The 23516-nt window shown below is 35.0% G+C and overlaps 1 protein-coding gene across 14 annotated transcripts in view; it reads right to left on the bottom strand.

Moving 5' to 3' along the window:
• Positions 1 to 2301: 2301 nt before the first annotated feature.
• Positions 2302 to 23516, bottom strand: part of LOC134261211 (CUGBP Elav-like family member 2) — a 41831-nt gene continuing 20616 nt past the window's right edge. For 3 of the 14 annotated variants that reach the window (XM_062743667.1, XM_062743668.1, XM_062743658.1), the window contains 13 exons: positions 23180 to 23317; positions 20488 to 20545; positions 19573 to 19659; positions 17473 to 17574; positions 14367 to 14435; positions 13622 to 13708; positions 12868 to 12894; positions 11411 to 11593; positions 9387 to 9479; positions 8733 to 8819; positions 6676 to 6819; positions 6105 to 6246; positions 2302 to 3409 (listed from right to left, as the gene is read on the bottom strand). In XM_062743667.1, coding sequence (XP_062599651.1) covers positions 6119 to 6246; positions 6676 to 6819; positions 8733 to 8819; positions 9387 to 9479; positions 11411 to 11593; positions 12868 to 12894; positions 13622 to 13708; positions 14367 to 14435; positions 17473 to 17574; positions 19573 to 19659; positions 20488 to 20545; positions 23180 to 23317 — 1203 coding nt within the window. In that variant the 3' untranslated portion in view covers positions 2302 to 3409; positions 6105 to 6118. Of the gene's footprint in view, positions 3410 to 6104; positions 6247 to 6675; positions 6820 to 8732; positions 8820 to 9386; positions 9480 to 11377; positions 11594 to 12867; positions 12895 to 13621; positions 13709 to 14366; positions 14436 to 17472; positions 17575 to 19572; positions 19660 to 20487; positions 20546 to 23179; positions 23318 to 23516 lie in introns of all 14 variants that reach the window. The other 11 variants (XM_062743659.1, XM_062743666.1, XM_062743664.1 and 8 more) reach the window with 11 other exon arrangements.

The following is a 23516-nucleotide window of genomic DNA, read 5'->3' as shown; positions in this document are numbered from 1 at the left end:
AAATTTTATACCAGATTTACACATTCTTTTTCAGCATCTTTCCCCTTGTTAAAAAAAAGTTTGAAATCCATTACCAAAACCTCCCAGACATCACAAGGTTCAGCCTTACAATCTTGTATAATAATATACCATATTTTACACAGCTTTACCTAGATTTGGGGGGTGGAGCTTAAGAAAAATTGAGGTTTGACACACAGAAAAAAAACTTTTATACAAATCTAAGCATCATTCCTTTCATACTACATGAAGTTTGTGTCAAAGACAACAACAAAGAATAATCATTATTTAACTGTTTATTGGCATATCATAATGTACACAGCCAAATCACAACACTAACACAAGATCATGTGACAGTCATATGACTGATGTTTTGGTCACATGACAGACAATGAGTACAATTTTCTTGCAGTGAAACTGAAAAAAATTATCTTGTAACTATGTTTAATAGAATTAATACTTACATTTTTTTCTATGAATTGGTAACAAACTGATTCGATTTTTTTTTGTCTTCTATCCATGAATTAATATTTTTAGTTTTAAATTGTCTCTATGAGATGCTAAATTTTGACAGTTTTTCTAATACTGATTTTTTACCATGTTCTGACTAGGAGAACAGAGTCCAATATATCCAATGATATTGTTTTCTCTGACTCAAAGTGAATGATTTTGGTAACTTTATGGCCACACTAGTCAAATGAGATCCTATATTTTTTTTTCTAAGCCAGCACGTAAATGTCATGGGGTGGCTAACTAACCCTAATGAATATTCTTTGGCAATCTAATTTGGTTTTTAAAATGTGAGCAATATAAGTAGAACAAGTTACCTCTTTAAATAATATCTTAACAAGGCATGTTAAAATCTTCTGATATGTATAACATCCTTCGTAATTTGAAAACACCATAAAAACAAAAAAAACAGACATTATAAAAATTAAACCCACAATGAACAAATTTTGAGCAATAAAAATAAATCAATATTCACCGTGTTTCAAACAAAAAAATGTATATCTTAATACCATATTATTTTAGATGTATATCTTAATACAACATTCTTTAATGTCCTTGGGTGATTTTTGATGAATAATATCTTAAAATGTTTTCTTTACTCTCTGTGATTTTTTTTTTGATTTTCAGTTTTGTTATTTAGTGAAAGTTTAATATCTTTGACTAGTTTAATGTGAACAGTATACAAAGGAGTTGTAACACTTAACATGAATTCCTGAGTTTTAGCGAGGCTTAGCAGCCATCAGGAGAGGTCATACAGAGAACACACAGCAGTGACCCCTGACCTCCAGTCCTTGACCCTGCTCCAGGGTCGTCATGCATAACATATTCTGACTGGTTCCCAGGTAAACTGGTTTCCTGATGGCTTTATTTACCTCGTTGAAATGATAAAAGATGATTTCCATATTACCATGGTTACATCTAGAGTGTATTTCTTTAACAAGATAAACCAAAAATATATAACTCTATATATATACTTTACACCTTAGACATATCTGTTCCACATTTGCAGTAAGGCACATACTAAACATGAATTATTGCTGAGTACTGACAGCATACAGTAAGCAACGGACTCTAAATACGCGACTTTGTTTATGTCTTTTTTGTAAGAAAATAAAAATAAATCTAGACATGAATTTTGTTTGTAACAGCACTGCCTGTAAGTTAGGTTAACATCAAACAAAGAATTTCACTCAGTTAAAGTGTGAGTTCTGAGTATAGACAACGAAACAATACAACCCAAACAAAACTTAGGGGGACCAACCAGTGCCCCCTTATGTTGCTAGGGGGACCAACAGGTGCCCCCAATGCTGCTAGTGCTCAATACAGTAAAAACATCTCACTGTGAACCATTAAAAACAAACAAGATAATATATAGTAAAAATAACAAGATCCTAAACACATCTTTTGATTTTTGAAACCTTCACAAACAAAACCATAACAATAACATTGTTTGAAAACAAAACTGAAAACACTGCAAAACACTGACCACAAAAGAAAAAAAAATATATAGCTGTCTTTCTGTATTAAAAAAAACCTCACCATAAAAATCTGTTTCTTGTACACGTAATATAAGCTACATATAAAATACCCAACCACAGGGACTCTAGTCTAACTGTACAACTGACTAAGCCCTGAGAGAGGGGGTCTTTAAACGCTCCTTAAGGAGCTAATACCCTAGTGCAAATAGGTCACAAGACCAGAGAAATACAGGGTTACTAACCTTAGTACACAAAGGTTATGTAATCCTAGCTCATATAGGTCACTCCCAGAAAAATACCCGTCCTAACACACATCAAGGTTTTATTGTAATGTTATTCAGAATATCATGTAAAGTATCTAAAGCTTAATCACATTAAAAACATTAAATGTGCCGAGGATATTTTCTAGGAATGACCTTTAAACATAAAAGTATACTACACCATCATGTTGATCTCAACTCAGACTCAATGGAATCAGAAATTCTATTAAAAAATGTACTTATTGAGCTGTTAAAACTCTTCTAACAAGAAGGAAATTATTGAGAGAGACTGGCAACAAAAAAGTAATACATAATTGTTTTCTGCTTACTCGGTACTTCAAACCAACCATACTGACAAATTTCTTCAATGTTTTTGAGAAGATAAATTTCAGCATTTAACCCACCACCCAAAAAAGGAAAATAATCTAGGAATAGCCAAATCTCCATATAAAATCAGAAATATTCAATGTTTGGAGACTACAATGTTTTGTTTTTATATTTAATTTTGCCAAATAATGTAAGAACAGCAAGGTGCATAATAATTGCCTAAAATTTTCCCCCTTATGATTTTTGATATCCTTAAACTGAACACTCTGTTTGGGAGGGGTGAGGGGTGGGGGGTGGGTTGGTTTGCAGTACAGGTCGCATGGAGTATCATGATTGACTAGCGGGGGGCATACATCAGCTGATAATTGAGGCATATCTTGTCCTAGCATTTACAATGCGCGGCAATAAACACTAACAACTGACCTAAATATAGCACTAACAAGCTGGCACCACATTCCCAGCCCAACTATGTACAATTGTCATGGAAACAAAATAAAATTCATCAGCTTTCCTTATTTTGATTACATACAAAAAATAAATGTATCTTTGGTATACAATCCTGATTAAAATGAAGCACATTACTATTTGAGTCAACAAAAACAAAATCAGAAAAAAAAAAAAATAAAAAAAAATTATAGCTTCCTGTTTTTGAACAGGCCACACCAGGCAATATACAAAATAATGAAAACTCCCTGTGGCAATATACAAAATAATGACAAGTCCCTGTGGTTGAGGCCAAGGGAAGTAACTCCTGCCGACACAAAGCTCCGGGCACACAACGAGCGACAAAAAGGAAACATGTAGAAACGCCACGTGGAGACAGTCAGACGTCAAAATCTACGTAGAAGAAAGCAAAGGAATTAAACGAGGTCACCACCAGAGAGTGTGACATACAAACACACAGACAAAGTATCAGGGATTCCCCTCCCCCACCATTACTCCATAAGCAAAAAGGCAATATATTTTTTAAAATTTAAAATGAAATCTATCAATTTTAAAATAGTTATAAATTTCTTAAGCAAGTGTTTTCTCAAAACGTTGGTAAGAATATTCCTGTAGGTGTAATTTAAATGACGGGATAAAATGCCTTCTTGACCCAGAGAAAATATCTTGATGATAGATAGACAAAGAAAAGAAGAGAGACAATAAGACATAGACATCTCCCCAACAGAATGTACTAAATGAACTATGCTTGTAGTCAAAAAGGAAAGTACACTTTATTACTCATAAAAATATCCTTTAATACATTAGTTTGACTTAGAATTGACAAGTTTTAAAGTAGTCAAAATTATCACACAATTCAAAATTAAACAGTGTGTTGTTAAATCACGAGAAATTCAAACCAAATCTGATCTTTTAGAATTTTAAACATACTTAATCTTTTTAAATTTGAAGATGGGCACATCCAAGTTGGGGAGTGTTAAATGTTGCTAATATGTAAAATATTTGTCTCAAAAACAAGTGGATTCTTTTAATACCTAGAAGGTGTAAGACACAATGTCAATTCTACAAATTGGAGGCTATACCAGAAGAAAACTGGTCAAAGAAAATGAAACTAAAAGGTATGTATTGTTACTGTCATATAATATTGAGAGTTTTATAAATGTCCTCTACAAAAATCATTCAAACTGAATAAAATGAATTTATTTTTTTGAGTCTTTGGACAACAAATAGATCATGCTTTCTACACACAGCTTTAAACACCTGCCACTACTAAAACACCAAGTACATGTGTACTGTACAAACAGATATTTACCAAGTCCTTACAGTGTGTTGCATCTTAAGGAGGCTGGGGTGGTCAATAAATTAACCATCAGATATAACTTCATGTTTTAGATAGCTTTTTGTATCTTAAAAGCTGTCAACAATCATTTGGCAAAAAAAATTATACATTATAGTTTAAATTTTTTTTTGTATATCTTTATATGGAGCTCTTCTTCTAAAGGAGATCAATATAGTCTAAAAATGGCCAAAACCACCCAGCCCTCTTAAACATTTAACACTGTAAAAAATACAAAAGAATCTTAAGGTGCTGGGCACCTGAAAATATTGTGCCACTCATTCCAGGACTCCATGCACACAACAAAACAACATTGATTGGCCAGTAACTTAATTTTGTATCATGTATTTTTTTTTTTTTAATTTCAGTTTAAGTGACAGAAGAGTTAGTTGGGTGTCCCACTCTCTGGTGATGTAGAGAAATAACAATCAGACAATGAATGAACACAGCCTCTACAGATCAAACCTGGACTTTCTAAGTTTTCTGTATAATATAGGAAATACAGCCTCTTTCATTTTATATTCATGCCTTACCAGAATCTTGTTCAAAATATATTCTTCAAGATTGCATGATTATTCAATCTTAAGACGTTGGGTACAATTACATGTAAGTGCATCACTTTATATTGCCTGGAAATTTTGCCATAAAATATGCTACTTGAAAGTCCAAATCTGGTATTAGAAGCTCTTTAATGAGATGATACACTCTACCAATCCATGAAAACAGAAATCAATTAAAATTCAGTGGCAAAGACATGTCTCTTTGATCATCTTGAATCAATAGCTTTTCATATGTTGTATAATGATGGAATCAGTTCATTTATTTCAAGACTTACACCTTAATTGCCATACACATGAAAGATAAAAAATATTTCAAAAGTCTGGAATATATTAAGGAATCAATTTCAGGCATCAACATTATAAAAAAATTATCATTGATTCAGAGGTTTGCTTGATTACAAGGATATGAAATGATGAGTTTATACAAATGTTTAAGAACAATCAGACATACAGAAGAAAATAAGGACAGTGGAATAAAGCAAGGGAAGAATTACATTTACAGGACAAAAGCCAACTGCTTGTTATTATACAAATTATGTTTTCTTCTCATAAAATAACTAACTCTCAGTACATTCAGTACTTTGATTTTTGTCAATACCCTGATAACAACAAACAGTTGGTGTTTGGAGAAATGACAGTCTCACAGACAAAACAACAGACAGGGTGGTCAACTACTGGACACCTGGGAGGATATCCCCTGGTCAGGCAGGAGGGGTGGGGAACTGCAGAGTCACAACAGAAAGTTAACCACAACACTGAAAAGTCAGAGGTGGTCATTTGTGTAAAATCTCCACTAGGTCAGGTGGCTGTTCTTCATTCCCTCACTGTGCCACCTACTAGTCCACCAGTATTTAGCATATACACTTCAGTTGATGTCGAGATGTAAGTGGAGGTGAATCAACCAATGGCTGCTCTTCTTTGTGATCATGTGACTACCCACAGATCATGTGATTACCCACTGATACAAAAAGGCTGATCTTACCTGATCTCCAAGTTCTTATGTGAAATGTGCTTTCATTAAATACCTACCACAGTCTCAGTAGACTTTGTCTGAGTGTCTGTCTGTACTATGTCTGTACTATGTGTACGTACCACAGTCTCAGTAGACTTTGTCTGAGTGTCTGTCTGTTATGTGTACCTACCACAGTCTCAGTAGACTTTGTCTGAGTGTCTGTCTGTTATGTGTACGTACCACAGTGTGCCTCTCTAGTAAGGTTTGCTGTCACTCTTCGGTCGCTTTAGCTGAACTTTAAGTCGTTTCATTCCGATCTGAAAGCCGTTCATCGCTTGTATGGCTGCCTGGGCCGACAAAGCATTGTCATAGCTCACAAATCCTATAAATAGACATGATGTAATAGTTTACAAGAATGGCACACATCTCAATAAAAGCCATTATGTAATCCCTAAGAACACTTAGTTCAAACTGTAGAAATGATTTATTTAACCCTTTTGTGCACATATACTTTGCCAATATTTTTTAAAGTAAATGACAAGTAGAAAAAGAGCTGTTCATTTTGGGACAGATCATTCCTCCCTACCTCCCCAAACTATGACTCATCATTATAGCATGCACCTCATTACTCCTTTGTTGCATCCCTCTTTCAGTTTCAGATTTCGTTACCCTCTCCCCAGATAATAACTTAGAGCAAAGAGTAAAATGAAATCTTTTGAAATACAAAAGGATGAATAGACAACTTTGTTGCTGGATGTATAATGATGAAGAAGCATTGAGGGAAACAATGTGTGTCAGAGTACATACTCACCAAAACATTTACTGAGGTTCGTCTGTTTATCTATGAAGACTTTGGCCGATATTACGGTTCCAAAAGGCAAGAATGTCTGCATTAAGTCCTGATCACTGAACTCTTGGGGGAGGTGGTAAATAAACAAGTTAGCACCATCTGGACCTGGAGAAAAACGAGGTGGTAAATAAATGTTAGCACCACCTGGACCAGTAAAAAACAAGGTGGTAAACAAACAAGTTAGCACCATCTGAGCCTGGAGAAAAAACAAGGTGGTAAATAAACAGGTTAGCACCATCTGAACCTGGAGAAAAACAAGGTGGTACATAAATGTTAGCACCACCTGGACCAGTAAAAAAACAAGGTGGTAAATAAATGTTAGCACCACCTGGACCAGTAAAAAAAGGTGGTAAACAAACAAGTTAGCACCACCTGGACCAGTAAAAAACAAGGTGGTAAATAAACAAGTTAGCACCATCTGGACCTGGAGAAAAAACAAGGTGGTAAACAAACAAGTTAGCACCATCTGGACCTGGAGAAAAAACAAGGTGGTAAATAAATATTAGCACCATCTGAACCAGTAAAAAACAAGGTGGTAAATAAAAGTTAGCACCACCTGGACCAGTAAAAAACAAGGTGGTAAACAAACAAGTTAGCACCATCTGGACCTGGAGAAAAAACAAAGTGGTAAATAAATGTTAGCACCATCTGGACCTAGTGAAAAAACAAGGTGGGTCCCTGTTAAGACTTTATGTTTATGAGTGACTCTATCTGTATGTCCATTACAGCTGGGACGATACAACTTTTTCTATTTCGATATGTATCATGATATTTGAGCCACAACACGATATGTATCATGATATGTTTAATTGCTTATAAAATCTTTTTTGCATTGAAATAAAAAAATTATTTCTTTGCAAATTCAAATAATTTATTCCAAATAGATGTTTATATGTTGTAAAACAAAAATATTTTACTCAAGTGTGTTAATTATTATTGATTTCATAATCTATATTTATATTTAGCGTATTTATTTTATATATTAAACCCCAGATGATAAAAAAAAAAAAAACAGAAGACAGATTTTTTGGCGATATTTCAATATTTCTTCATATGTATCGATATGCCTATTGTCCTCACAGATATCTCGATATTTCGATATATCATCCCAGCCCTAATGTCCATGTGTCTATTATGAATTTATGTGTGAATTTGAGTGACTTTGTTCACTGTCTCCCTGTCTGTATATATCTGTGTATCTCTACTATATTTTTTTGTGTGCTTTCAGTGACTTGGCTGTGTGTCTGCAAGCCTCTGTTCTGGTTTTATGCATGTTTTTCAGTGACTATGTTCATATGTCTGTCTGTATGTCTCTGTCTCTGATATGATTGTGTGTCTATGTCTGTTTCTCTTTATCTGTGTGTTTCTCTTACCCTCTGTCTATTTCCCTGCTGGTGAATTGGCCTGGGCCTGTTGTATTGTGTGTGTGTTTGTGAGTGACTCTGTTTTTATGTCTGTGTGTTTCTCTGTTATGACATTGTCTGTCTGGCTATATGTGTGTGTGTACATGTGTCTCTGTAATGACTTTGTCTATGTGTGTGTCTTACCCTCTATTTCTCTGCTGGTGAGTTGGCCTGGGCCTGTTGTATTGTGTGTGTGTTTGTGACTCTTTGTGTCTGTGTATCTCTATTATGACTTTGTCTGTGTGTTTCTCTGTTACAACTTTGTCTGTGTGTTTGTCTCACCTTCTGTCTGTTTCCCCACTGGTGAGTTGGCCTCGGACTTTTGTATTGTGTGTGTGTTTGTGAGTGACTCTGTTTTTATGTCTGTGTTTCTCTATTATTGTCTTTATGTCTATGTGTTTCTCTATTATAACTATGTCTGTATGTTTGTCTGTTATGACTTTGTCTGTGTGTTTTTCTGTTATAATTTTGTCTGGGTGTTTGTCTTACCCTCGGTCTGTTACTCTGCTTGGTGAGTTGGCCTGGGCCTTTTGTATTGTGTGTGTGTTTGTGAGTGACTCTGTCTTTATGTCTGTGTTTTTCTCTATTATGACTTTGTCTGTGTGTCTGTCTTACCCTCGGTCTGTTTCCCCGCTGGCGAGTTGGCCTGAGCCTGTTGTATTTGTTGAGCTGCTTGAGTGTTGAATGCATTTGGGAATGAAGCTGAAAAATATGAGGGTTATAAACATACATAACCCATATTACTTCATTTGATTAAAAAATTCATAAATATCAGATTCCTTCCAAAAAATAAATATTAGGACATGAAAACACTATAAAATCCCAAATCACCCACAAACACTGAACAAGAAGCATGTGACAGTTTTCTGTCCGGGTCCTCAATCCCTGAGGAGCCCCATGTAACTAATAACAACCAAAGGTCATACAGAGGTCATGAGTGCATATAATACAGTGTCAATCAACAAGTGGCTAGTTTTAAACAACAAAATGTAAACCAATAATAATTCTGCTGAATTCTTTAACTAATTCTTTATTACTTTGGTTTGATGCTAAAATCTGATTGCTTCTTAGAATCCCTACCAGGATTTTTCAGTTAATCCCTCTACAAAAATTGAGATCTATTTTATAATATCCTTTTCAATAAATCAATTTTTGTTTTTTTCCCAAGAATTCATGAATGCAGATCAACATTGAACACAAACTTTGTCAGCAGAATTGTTCTGGTTCCAAGAAAACACAAGAAGTAAAATAGGTACAACAAGTGAATACAAAAGCATTGACGTCCTAATGGGGCCCAGTAACATCTCCCTCCTAATAAAGGGCAATAACACCTCCCTTCAGCCCTGGGATAACAACATCTCCCTGTGTGAGAAATAAAGTCCTATGAATGAAAATAATTGCAAAAAATATTCATAACCTAAGGGGAATGAAAAAAATCAAGATAATTTTATAAATAAATTGCTTTATTATGTTTTAAGAAGTATCTGATTTGATGGTACTAAGGAATTTTAGTGAATTTAAGTTAAACAATTCCTTAACAATAAAAATCATGCATGCAATTACCACGATTACCCCACCTTTTGATGAAACACCTGGGAAATGAAACAAATATCTATCATGACATTTCAGTTATTTTCCTCAAAATAGGGGGAAAAATAACCTACTTACAAAAATAATTGTTCTCTATTCAAAACACTATTCATAAATTTTATCTGAGAAATCAGAATATAATAGTGAAGGGAAATGGTGAATTGTTTTAAAATTAATCAGGGTAGAAGTTATTTCTGTACTGTGATCAATGTTAGAAGTTTTTGTAACTCAGTCTGTATTCATTTTGAGGATGGGAGGAAATCTTGTATGAATTAAGTAAGTAGTTCTTCCCACTGCCTAGCTTCTGAGCCAGTTAAAAGTGAACATACACTTTGGATCATAAAGCAGGCAAAATTATTCAAATTAAAAATGATAACAGATCTCCAAGGATAATATATAAGATGAAAAGATACATGAAAAATACACACAAGCAGACAAGATAAAGTCCAAAAGCTATCAAATATATATATATAGGATATTCCACGTTTTGCAATTAAATATGGAATTTATTTAAACGTTGACAAGATTTTTTTTAGAAATTCTATGTGATGCATAAAAAATCCTGTTTAATGATCGAAATAAATTCCATGTCCAACTACACAACATTGAATTTTCTGTTTATTACATTTTCTTGGATTTTCTCTGCTCTCATCCCTTATAGTGTTCTAGTTAAACAATTGTGAGTTGACAATTGTACTTTGTAAACACAGATTTTAACAAGAACTTGGAGAAACTTTGGCTGTTAAAGTCAGTGTATCGGAATATTTTATTTTCTTTATCAAAATAGAATATAATCTCTTAAAAGCTGTCAAGAGAAATGTTTCCGAAGGAGAGTGTTGCGTTATTTTGCATCGATCTTGAAAATAAAGCTCACAACAATGAAAATGGCATATCTTTGAAAATATATGACTTAATCAATGGATAAAATACAGCATTTCAAAGTTGAAAATGTAATAAGTACATAATCTGATATACTGAAACACAACTATCACATTGGATAATACGGCTATAAATAACACTATCACATTGGCTATAAATAACTCTATCACATCAGCTATAAATAACACTACATGGTCTCTCTCCAAACATCACTGTCAACTGGAATGTTCATGCCTTAATCCTAAGACATTCATTGAACTTTATTTTTACTTGAAAGAAAAAGTCTAGCTTATTTAGATCCCACATTCTTTCTCCGAACTAAATCATAGACAAAATTTCTTTTAAAAAAAATTCTTAAATTTTTTTTTCTTAAAAGTATTTTGTCATCTAAATTTAGAACATTCGATTTGACAGTGTCTAAGCAGCAACCAACATCACATTAGTGGGTCTGTAAAAACAAGAGAAAATATTCAGGATCCAGTACACCAACACAGGGAGCAGAGTTATCTCTCTTCTTCTGAATCTTCAGAGCCAGGAGGAACAAAAAGTGTACCAGTACTCTGTTTATTTATTTGAAGAATATTAACATCATTATCGACCAATTTGGAAGTCATGGCAGACAAATGCTTAAATTTTAAAGCAAAATTCTTCATGAAATATATTAAAGAGTTGTCTGCCATGATTTAGTTTAGGGTCAGGGAGGATAACTCTGCCTCCATCAGAAGACTGTCATCGAAGCACGAGGAACACAACACAGCGGCCACACTCCTGAAATAAAAAGATCCACCAACCTTTTCCTGCGGGAGAGAGTAAACTGGACAAACCTGCGTATTGCTGGATCCCCGTATAGGCCTGGCTTAGAGCATCCATCCCCGCTGGGGCCGAAGAACCCCCCAGTCCATTAGACGTGACCCCCGGGGACACCGAGGCAAAGTTATTGTTACCGAGAGTCTGTAGACTGGCCAGGCCGCTCAGTGAGTTAGTGGGAGAGGTGCCCGTGACTGACCCTACAACGAACAGCACACAGTGAGCACAAAAAACCGTGTCAGCACCAAATTAACAGCACAGTCGCAGCAAAATATAAACAAGCATCAACACAGCTACACGGTAGAAAGTACAGTTATAAGCAGGCTGTCTTGATGAAAAAAAATATGTTTGCAAAGATAACAATTCTTATTAAAATATTTGGATGCATTACAAAAATTCTCTGTCTACAGATACCTTATAATACAACAGCACAGCGCAGCAACTACCAATGTTGCACAAATGCAAAATATTTCACTTCAACAAAACAGTATCTAATTGTCTGCACATTAACAGCACCAGTAACCCTCTTACTAACAACTACTGTGTTACTTAACTAGCTACCTAGCTAATAGTCAACCTAGCTAATAGCAAACCTAACTTTTTAAATAGTCAACCTAGCTAACAGCAAACCTAACTTTTTAAATAGTCAACCTAGCTAATGGTCAACCTCGCTAATAGCCAACCTAGCTAATAGTCAACCTAGCTTAAATTCAACCTAGCTAATAGCCAACCTAGCTAATAGTCAATCTAGCTAATAGTCAACCTAGCTAAAATTCAACCTAGCTAATAGTCAACCTAGCTTATAGTCAAGTTACTTAGTTTATACTTCAATTCATACCAAATACAACTGTCTGACAACAGTTGTCAAATGACATGATCTCTGTCAAAAATATATACACAGAGACTGCTGTACTTATAGGGGTAGAGTAACAAGGTACTATACATTTGATTCAGAATATGCATCATACAAAACCAATGTTGTCAATGCCCGATGTGTACACAGCAAACTTAATGTGTAACAGTGCTACCATCAACTCACCCTGACCAATTGTAAACAATACTTACAGGTCTATCATGTACTTATTTATTGCTATTAATGAGTTTATGCTTTCATTTAACATTTATAAATATTACTCAATGCTGGCCTTATTCCTGTTACTTTATTCTTTCATTCAAAACTTTAAAGATCTCAGAGAACCAATTCAACAAATGCCAAAAGAAAAAAAAATCAAACAGATCTATTTTGTCTTCCTCCTGAATTTCTACATATAAACTAGTAGGAACATTTAACTTAAACAATGATGATGTATAAAAGACGAACTCGGCAAAAAAATCAATTTCAAATGCTTTTCAACTCTCAAATCATTCCATAAATCTTGAACCCAAGAGAAAAGTTCCCTACACCAAAGAGACTTAACTGATGCATGCTGGAAAAATGTCACACAGAATGGTGCATGCTGGGACAGATGCTCACCTGGGGGTCCTCCCTTTGGAGCAAAAGCTGCATGCAATCAAAAATAGAGATGATGTAATCACGGGGAGAACATGTGACACAAGTGGTGGATACATCACGAAACAAGTGATTGAGATCACGCTACTGGGCCATAAAACTTAGAGCTCACTTTTGATCTTAGTCTCACTTTTTCACTCTATATTCCTTTTGTAAAAGAATGTGGGGATCAAAAGTGAGCTCAACTAAGTTTTATAGCTCAGAAGCCTGGACTGGACCAAGTGACTGAGACTCTGACCAACTGATTGTAGAATGCTTCAGATCAAGAGTCCCAAACTTCAGGCTTTTATTTACAGACAACAATCTAAGAGATGCGCATTCATCAGTTCAGTGCAAATTCATACTGGTCGATGATAATGAGTAAAAAACATAAAAGAATATGTTCCCAGCATGAGTTTCTTAAAACCCATTATCCCAATTTTTCTGGCATGTGTCAAATCTACATGATTTATGGTATTTTATCTAATTTTTAAAAAAACAATTATAAGCATCATTATTTTGTTCTAATGAACACTGTTTGCATTTACAAAATGAAATTCTTAAGTACATAAAAAGAACAAAACATTTTAATTAGTATGTGGTTTGAACATCATCCCTCAATTAAGTGAGTTCTTGGATAATTTTCTTGTTAAAAGGCAATTAGTGAAAGATATTGCTGGTCTGCGAGCCCACTGTGTGACTACTTTTACCCTGATCAGATAATCATCACTACTTTTACCTGAAGCTGAGGTGGAGTTCGTCACTCCCGCTATTTGATTTAACGCTGCTATGCTCTGCATTCCCAAAGCACCAATACCACCTGCTGCTAAAAAACAAAAGTTAATCATGTTATGTATCTCAAGCTCAGTTTTTTCTGGCTAGTTCATTTGATCAACATGATCAAGGATGAATGGAATTTTCTTAGTTGCACATGCAAGTGCAGGTAACCGCCAAAACATAATACACAAAATTTTGAGTGTTGTTGAATTAACTAGTACCTATCTCTGTGATATAACCCAGCCATTACTCTTATCTTTAACTCTGCAATGCTCCCCATTTGACAATATTTCGAGGCAATTCAATATAAATAAAAGAGAAAATTAATATCCAATAGATTTATTCAGAAATTTCAAGCTGGTTTGACATTAAACTTTGCTCATCACTTGTATGAAAGTTTTCACTTCATATAATTGTGTTTTGGTTCAAGATGTACCGGAATACCTGTAGCTGGGGGTGAGAAGTAAGCCCCTATAGGTTCTGTGGGGGTGGGGGTGTATGTTTTAGTATACACTTACCTGGGTTAACCATGGTGGAGATGAGAGCGGCCAGACCCTGTTAACTAGTTCTCTGTGTGTGTGTTGGGGGGGGGATATGTTGATTTACACTTACCTGGGTTAACCATGATGGAGGTGAGAGCGGCCAGACCCTGTTAATTAGTTCTCTGTGTGTGTGTGTGGGGGGGGGGGATGTTGATTTACACTAACCTGGGTTTCCCGTGGCGGAGGTGAGAGCGGCCAGACCCTGCAAGTTCTGGAGGGGTAATGTTGGTTCACCTGTAACAAAGACCACACAGGTAAGTCATTTCCAGGTCAAACGAAGGGGGAGGGGTGGTCAGTCATAAGAGGATTCTCTTATTCCGAGTCTTAGTGCTTTTATAATCTTCAATATTTTGAGTTTTTGTTTCAAGAAAAAATTTAATTTTTCACTGTCTTTTAAATTTCATGAAAAAAAGAAAAAGAACTAGAACTGTCCAAACGGGACAAAATACCCCCCGCTGGGTTTTTCAGAAGTAAGTTTTTCCATAATAAAAATATGTATCAAACACGATATGAAATGTTTATTCCAGTGACCTTGAACTTCCCCAGATAATCTTGGGTCAAGGTCATGACACACCCTTGGGTCATGGGCAATCTTTCAGTGAAATGAGAACCTACCAAGTTTATCCATAAGAAAGATATGGACCGGACACGAATTATGATATTTTTCTTCCAGTGACCTTGAACTACCCCAAATGACCTTGGGTCAAGGTCATGACACACCCTTGGGTCATAGGCAATCTTTCAGTGAAATGAGAACCTACCAAGTTTATCCATAAGAAAGATATGGACGTGACACGAATTATGATATTTTTCTTCCAGTGACCTTGAACTACCCCAAATGACCTTGGGTCAAGGTCATGACGCACCCTTGGGTCATGGGCAATCTTTGTGTGAAATGAGAATCTACCAAGTTTATCCATAAGAAAGATATGGACGTGACACGAATTATGATATTTTTCTTCCAGTGACCATGAACTTCCCCAAATGACCTTGGGTCAAGGTCATTACACACCCTTGGGTCATGGGCAATCTTTGTGTGAAATGAGAATCTACCAAGTTTATCCATAAGAAAGATATGGACCGGACACGAATTATGATATTTTTCTTCCAGTGACCATGAACTTCCCCAAATGACCTTGGGTCAAGGTCATGACACACCCTTGGGTCATGGGCAATCTTTGTGTGAAATAAAAACCTACCAAGTTTATCCATAAGAAAGATATGGACCGGACAGGAATTATGAAAATTTTCTTCCAGTGACCTTGAACTTTCCAAATTGACCTTGGGTCAAGGTCATGACACATCCTTGGGTCATGGGCAATCTTTGTGTGAAATGAGAACCTACCAAGTTTATCTATGTGTGTGTATCAAACATGATTTTTGAAAATTTTCTTCCAGTGACCTTGAACTTTCTCAAATGACCTTGGGTCATGGTCATGACACACCCTTGGGTCATGGGCAATCTTTGTGTGAAATGAGAACCTACCAAGTTTATCAATAAGAAAGATATGGACCGGACACGTTATGAAATTTGTGTGTGTGTTGTGACCTTGAACTTCCCCAAATGACCTTGGGTCAAGGTCATGACACACCCTTAGGTCATGAGCAATCTTAGTGTGGAGTAGTAGATTCTAATGTCCCTCTGTAAGAAAGATATGGACCGGACACGATTGCACAGACAGACGGACAGCTAGACAGACGGACGGACGGACAGACGGACAGACTTTTACAGACGGACAGACGGACAGAACAAGGTGATTTTTACACCTTTTAAACTTTCGTTTGCGGGGGGTATAAAAATTTCAGGTAAAAGAAAATGCTATCCTGAGTAAACAGCCAGAATAAGCAATTGTGTTGTCAACACTTTATATAAACAAAAAGCCTTAATATAGTCAAAGTTAAACAGGAGGTATATACATATTTTTTATAGTAAAATCTGTTTATCATGCAGGTAAAAAGAAATGTAAATTAGGTCCCTCCATCTAATCAAAAGAGCTGTATAATAATACTGTTATCAAAGTTTGCCTGCACTCAGACAGGAAATGCCATCTTGACTCACTTCCTGTCACTGAGTGCTACATTACACACAAAGAGAAGACGACTTATTAACATCAGAGTTAGAATGTTAATAACAACATATAAAGAAAATATAACATAATATTATATAGAACAGTGTTCCCACTGATAGCATTCTTAATTTTATCAAACTTCAAACTGATTACATGCAAAAATAAAATAATCATATATAAATATCATAAACATGCATACATAAATGCAGAGTCAAATAAATAAAGAATAATAAATTATGCAACAATGGAGATATAATTGCAGGAAACTACTTCTTCATTTAGAAATGCTTTGTGTTCATTATAAATAGAGAGAGGAGAAAAAAATTACATGCAAGAGAGGGTGTTCAGGAGAAAACATGTGCAACTTTGTTTTCCCTTTATATATATATCTTCTGAATACTTTATGCAGATACAAATCAAATGAAAGAATCCAGGCCTAGCCAAAATTTGTGAAACCAAAATGCACAGAACACAAGTGCCTTTATTAAAACCCCAATTGTTCTATTAAGCCCCCACTTTAAAAAATCAAAATTGGTAAAGAACTAGAAAAGTGTATCTATTAACTAACATCAAACAGAATGGTGAAAGAGGTTCATTGGTATTCTTATGAATACCAAAACTAAATAGTGCTCACAAAACAAGGGTCACAGCTAGAGAATAAAAGTACAGTACATTCACATGCAAAATTTAAACTGCCAGAAAAACAATACAAGAAGAATAGTGAACTGTGCTGTAAAACAGAGGCCCAGTGTTCAAACTGCACTTATCACAATAAATGTAGCTGTCTACACTCTAATATGTATAGGACAACTGTTTTGGCAAAAAAATATAATGCAAAGAAAACAAAATATATGCATGCAAAAAAAAAAAAATATAACAAAAAGCCAGGAAAAAGTACAGCTAGCATTAACAAGGAGAGAAGAAATACGGGCCTTACTGTATCAGAAAAATAACAGACTACAGTCAACCCTGTATATCACAGTCAATTCAAGGCTTCAAAAGGCAAAAGTACCATAAAATTACATTTAGCCCTGAAACTTTTCAATGTTTACAATGTAAGTTAAAAGATTTCCCATTTTTTAGCCTTAGGTATATGTTACAATTTTATATTTTAACCACATGTCAAAAGAGACTGTGAGCAGAATTGACCCGAGTTTTTTTTACAGTAAGGCCAACTTAGCATTGTCTGCTGTACAGAGTACCTGATCCACCGGAATTACTAGCACTGGTTGGCGTATGACAGGGAGATGACATATTCCCCCCGTTGTTGTTGGTTTGGAGCGCGGCGAGGGCCGCTAGAAGCCCTGTCGATTGAATTAAACCATCACTAACATTTCTATCCATACATACATCTGTCAAATTCCATATGGAGGCAATATTGCATAAAAATTATTTTAAAATTTCAATATCAAAATAGAACTTTACAGGAGTTTAAAAAAAACAATAAATACTGTAAAAAAAACATTAACACACCATTTCACAAAAAGAAGAAAAAAAAGCAAAAGATATTGGTTCACAACCACCATCTACCAGATATAAAACAACATTAAAATTTCACTCCAATCCTGTTAATGTATAGGTATGTATGCTGAAGCCAAGAAAGGAAGGTCATATACATGTACAGCCACATATGATGTACACAAACATATGTTTCTATTTAATAAAACAAGACTGGCACAATGGGTCACTCCCCTATACCATGTAAACACAGCAAATCTGAGATTAATAATATGAATATATTACTGTGTAATTCTTCACAATATATACTGGCCAATATCAAAAGGGCAAAATAAATGCAAGCAGGGCAATATCAATTTGGAAAGGGGGCAAAACACATTACAAACAGGGCAAAACTAATTAAGAAAGGACAAAACAAAATTCCAAAAAAGCAAATGCACTGCCTGGAATTCTAGAAGTAAAATACATGAAAACTTTTCAATGTTAATCCAAAGCAAAACCTGATTACAAGAGATATGATTAAATTCAAAGTAGCAATATTTATTCCACAAGAGTAAAATTCCAACTATGCTAGTAAAAAAATAAAGGAAAAGAGAAGATGTAATGGTCTGATTTTTCATTTTTCATATTTTGAGTATATGAAAGGAAATATATTAACAGAACAGAGTAATATCTGATAAACAGGGCAGGACAATTTCAGTTCAATAGGGCAGTGCAGTATTAGATTAACAGGGCAGGCCAGGGCAATATCAGATTAAAAGGGCAAGACAGTATTGGATCAATAGGGCAGGCCAGTATCAGACACACAGGGCTGGGCAGCATCATATGACAAGGCAGGGCAATATCAGATTAACAGGGGAGGACAGAACAATATCAGATTAACAGGGGGAGGAGAGGGCAATATCAGATTAACAGGGGAGGAAAGGGCAATATTAGATTAACAGGGCAGGGCAGTATTTGAATAATGGCATAAACAGTAAAATACCTGGAAGGCAAAGCTTCTTTTTTAAGTTTAAATCTTCCAAAGGAAATCATTATAAACAAATGAAGATGAATAGACAAGAATTCATTTATTAATTCTTTGAATATTTGTGGAAAAACCTAAACTTAAGGGTTCATCTTTCATCAGATCAGGACTATTTTTTTTGTGTCCAATGCAGTGACCAAAACAGAAAGCTTAGGAGATGAATAGGGTATCATTTCCCAGTTTAATTGCTTTGAACCCCCCTCCCTTTATATGAATATTTTATAAATTTTAACGGAGGTCATTTCATTTTTTTAAATGCACTTATTGAGATTATTGAGACAAACTTGGCTTACGTAAATTCCTATGAAGAAATTTGACATATTGTAACAAAGGCACACTTAAAAGATGGTTCCCATTGTTAAATCATAGCAAAACTAATGTCCCAATTAAAAGAAGAAAACTGTCCACCAAAATGTTGAGACTCTACCATCAGATACAGAGGAAAAAAATCAATATATAAAAAATCAAAGAATTAAGGATGTCCAAATCAAATAGCCATTTCATATTTAGATACCAAGAAAAAAAAATTTTCTGGTGAACTAATACTTTTCAAGTAAAGATTTCATTACATCATTAACCATTTCTTAAGTCTTCATAATTATTTTGCTCTAAAAAATTAAAGCGAAATGTACTTTTAAATAAAGACTTTAAAAAACTCCATCATGTTTTCTGCAAAATGAAATATTTATATTATCTTTTTATTTCAAGAACTTGTGTAAATTTAATTCCTTTATGTGACCTTGATTTGGACATTCCCGCCCACTACACTAGACACCAGAGAGAGGCTACAAGCAACAGTTACCATGGTAACATATACCTGTATTATTTCCGGATGCTGCCGCATTTGCTGCTGCCAACAGTAACTGCTGAACAGCGAGAGGGTTAGTACCGCTGGTGGCCGACGCTGAAAATCACGCCACATACGTGTTACACCTTAATCAGATGTCATGTCAGATTATCATGACAATTAAATATCTTAAACAGTGTTTTCCCGAAATGGCTACAGGCCAAATTGAGATAGAAGGCCTAATAACATATTACAGGTCATATTGACTGCTTCATTCTATAAGAATACTGCTCAGAAATCAGAAATTCAAAATATTACTACTGTCGAAGGCCATAAACCCTTCAAAGCCTGTTACCCTTGACCTCTTAGCATTTTATTTTGAAATAAAGGGAAAACACTGCATAAAAAATACATAGCTTAAGTTCATACAAAAATTAGAATCAAACATTTCATAAACATTCTGTATTCATCTCTCCTTTCAAAACCTTTTCTTTCATAACATCTAATGTTCTATGCACAAGTAAGTTTATTTCTTCCCATTATGGCAGTATACATCATGCACAAAGCTTCCTAGAATTTGGAATGTTAATAATTAATACTGTAATTCAGGTCTCGTTGCGGCATGCCTAAGTCTCAAATTTGGAAGCTCTACTTCAAGACATCAATGCTTTAGTTGGTCTATATGTATTATTTGGTTTGAAATGTTACATATCACATAATGCAATCATGTTCATAAAGAAACAAAAAACAAGACAAGCTACAAAAATAATTGTTTAAAAGCTACATCTTTTTCAAATAGCCCAAAATATCTGACTCCTTGGATATTTAACAAGTTGATAACTACTTGGGGTGATTTTTATTAATAAGTCATTTGGCCATGACCCAGTGTGCACTGTAATAAAAAGATGTGACACTGCCTGTTTCTACCACCAGGGGGCACCTTACCTAGATTTCCTGTGTTGAGGAGTCCCAGATTTCCAGCCATTGCTGCCTGTTGTAACAACTACAAATACAAAAAAATGTAACATTAATTTCTATTGGTTAATAAAACACACATAACAAGAATTATACGTGTCAGATAAATTTACATTTTCTCACTTAAAACAAGGATAATATAATAAAATCTTTCATTGGGTAACAAATCTAAAAACAGTGTTGAATAATAAATGCTCAAATCTCTAGACAAAATTTTCATCAGATTCAAGCTATAGTATATAGTAATAATGATTTTTTTCAGCATATTAGCTGACTATATTTTTAAAGTCTTGATTGTATCATTTAGCATGTTTAGAACATGTACACAAATATATCATATGACTGACCTATACTGTAATTACATGGACTTTGTCTGTGAATTAGACAAAAACAAACCTAATGATACTTTTTGATTAAGCTGATCATAAACTCTGCAGGATTGCAAGATTTCAGTGAACTAAATCTCAGATAAAATATTTTCTACTTAAGCCACTGAATTTCAATCTCTGAGAGGCACAATTTCACACAGGCTGAAGCATTAAACAACAGGAGACGGGTTTAGAAGTTTTTTAGCCAGCCCGGTAGAAGGCAGATGTCTTCTTTTTATTAAGGCTGCACTGCAGGACCACATTCTAATACAGATTACATGGATACCAGGGCTTCTAGAAAATTGTAGAAAAAAAAATATAAGAAACCGCAGCTGTATCATGTTTTCGATGTCTAGAGAGATTCTCTAGAAACAATTAAATTTTATACAAGATTAGCTTTGAAATGGAAAGAAAGGCCCATCAAAGAGATCATTCCCTCACAGTAAAGGGTTAACATTACGCCTACCCCTCCAAAGTCACACACAAACATGGTGACATTTTTTTCTTCATGCATAGAAGCAGTCTGCTGATAGCCTACACCTACATGTGGTAAACAACAATCTGTGTCTCCTACAGCCTGTCTCCAACATTAATATTCTGATCTGTACGCTACTTCAAATTCCTCTTTATCACTCAATCACAAATGTGTGATTTTACAAGTGATCACACTATTTGAAACAGACATTAAATAAAATTATTATGGAAAATTGCAGATGAAACAGCAGATTATACTACTGTAGTAGAAATGGAGGGAGATCAACATCACAAGAAGTCGATAATTCACTAATCATAAACAATCAGTCAATAAGATACACCTGAATGCATCACCTATTTATATATAGGTCATATTGGACAAAATCAGAGCTACCTGTCTGTAAAACCACTTCCTTCATCTTCTAATATACCTGTAACCTGCAATCTAAAAACTAGCATTCCTAAACAAGTTCTATTATCAGCCTTTCTTTGAGAGGCAACAATTATCTAAAGTCGAAGGTCAGACAAAAAACCCTTACAGAGGAAGTTCCCCATTATAATACGTCTGTAATCCCCCATCATAATACGTCTGTAATCTAACAATCTCAAATAATGTACAGTCAATTTACTACAAGAATGTTACATAAAACATTGTCTACACCACACTCATAAAAACACCAAAACAACAGGGTCTGTGCCTGGAAATGGCTACCAAATAATATGGTCAGATTTATTGTTAAACTCACAAATTTTTACTGTTTTCCAAAAAAGCAGCAAATTTTATAAAATCAAAAACTCAAAAAAACAAAACCAATCTGCACTGCTGACCTTATCTTAATTGCATCTAATGGACAGCTGTCTATCTCATAAAACATTGCACTTAACTATGTTGTACTTATATTCCATATCAATGATCATTGTTCGTAACTACCATCCGAGACATAAATGATAAGAACTATCCTTTCTGTCTGATAGAGTGGAAGGGGCAGGGAGGAAAATATTTGCCCTTCCCTATGCATCATTTATACAACACATTGAAAAGATAAAGCATGCTACCTTCTATGTATACTTACCAAGCTATGGAGGGGGAGGGGGGGAGAAAACCCATTTCCCCCATGACTACTGGTTTTATACTGGGAGAAGGCACCTGTTTTTCATGCTGGGGAGGGAGATGAAGGAAACACCTCTTCCTACGCATACTTCCTGGGATATGTTATAGGTAAGGAATCAATACTTCCCCTTTTTTTTCAAAAAAGGGAGCCCCTCCCTCTATAGATTACTTATTTGAGGGACAAGATGTTCCTTCTTATAAACTTCTTTTGATATCTTGGAGAAGGGGGAGATTATTACTAACCCCCCCCCATCCCACCATCACCAAAGAGAAAGTACTGTGATATACCGTATAAGTGGAAATTTTAACGAGATAGAAATTTAGCGATTTCTACCTAAAAACTGGTGTTTTATTTTAGAGAGAATTAATTTTTGCGATTTTAAAGTGCTAACTAAGGAAGCTATTACAAATAATACACATTTAATTTTTAGCGATATTCAATTTTAGCGATGTCAGCACCCTCGCTAATAATTCCAAAATTAAATCCTCGCTAAAAATTCTACTTATACTGTATTGGAGGGAGAAGATACTCTTTTCTATGTTTACTTTTGAGTTATACCAAAAGGGGGAGGGTGGTGCCCATCCTCTTTCTGATATATTGAGTGGGGAAGTGTCCCTACTGTATGTGATGTATTGGAGAAGGGGGAGGTGCCCCTCCTTTCTGTGATGTATTAGGGGAGGGGGTGAGACCTTCCTTCTCTATACTTACTGTGATATATTGGGGGGAGAAGCCAGCCACACCCCCTGCTGATATGTTCCAGAGATTTTGATTTATTTGTTGAATTTTTTTCGCTTCCTTTTCTTTCTGTGTATCTGCAAACTTCACAACAATAGGTGATGAACAACCCTGAAAGAAAGATTTTTCTCATATCAGTTTAAATGAGTCTTTGGTAAATCGAAGTATAATGGAGGATATATTTAAGACCAAGTTTGAAGCAAATAAATTTAATTGTGATGTCATTCAATAACTGCTATATTGAAATCAATTTTAATTCAAGCAGTGCCTGAGTTTCAATATCCACTAAAACATTTTTAACGAAACCTAA

Source organism: Saccostrea cucullata, unplaced genomic scaffold, assembly GCF_032062105.1.
Source record: "Saccostrea cucullata isolate Sc308-1 unplaced genomic scaffold, CSIRO_AGI_Scuc_v1 ctg2034, whole genome shotgun sequence".
Taxonomy (NCBI): Eukaryota; Metazoa; Mollusca; class Bivalvia; order Ostreida; family Ostreidae; genus Saccostrea; species Saccostrea cuccullata.
This window is presented reverse-complemented; position numbering and strand designations above follow the sequence as displayed.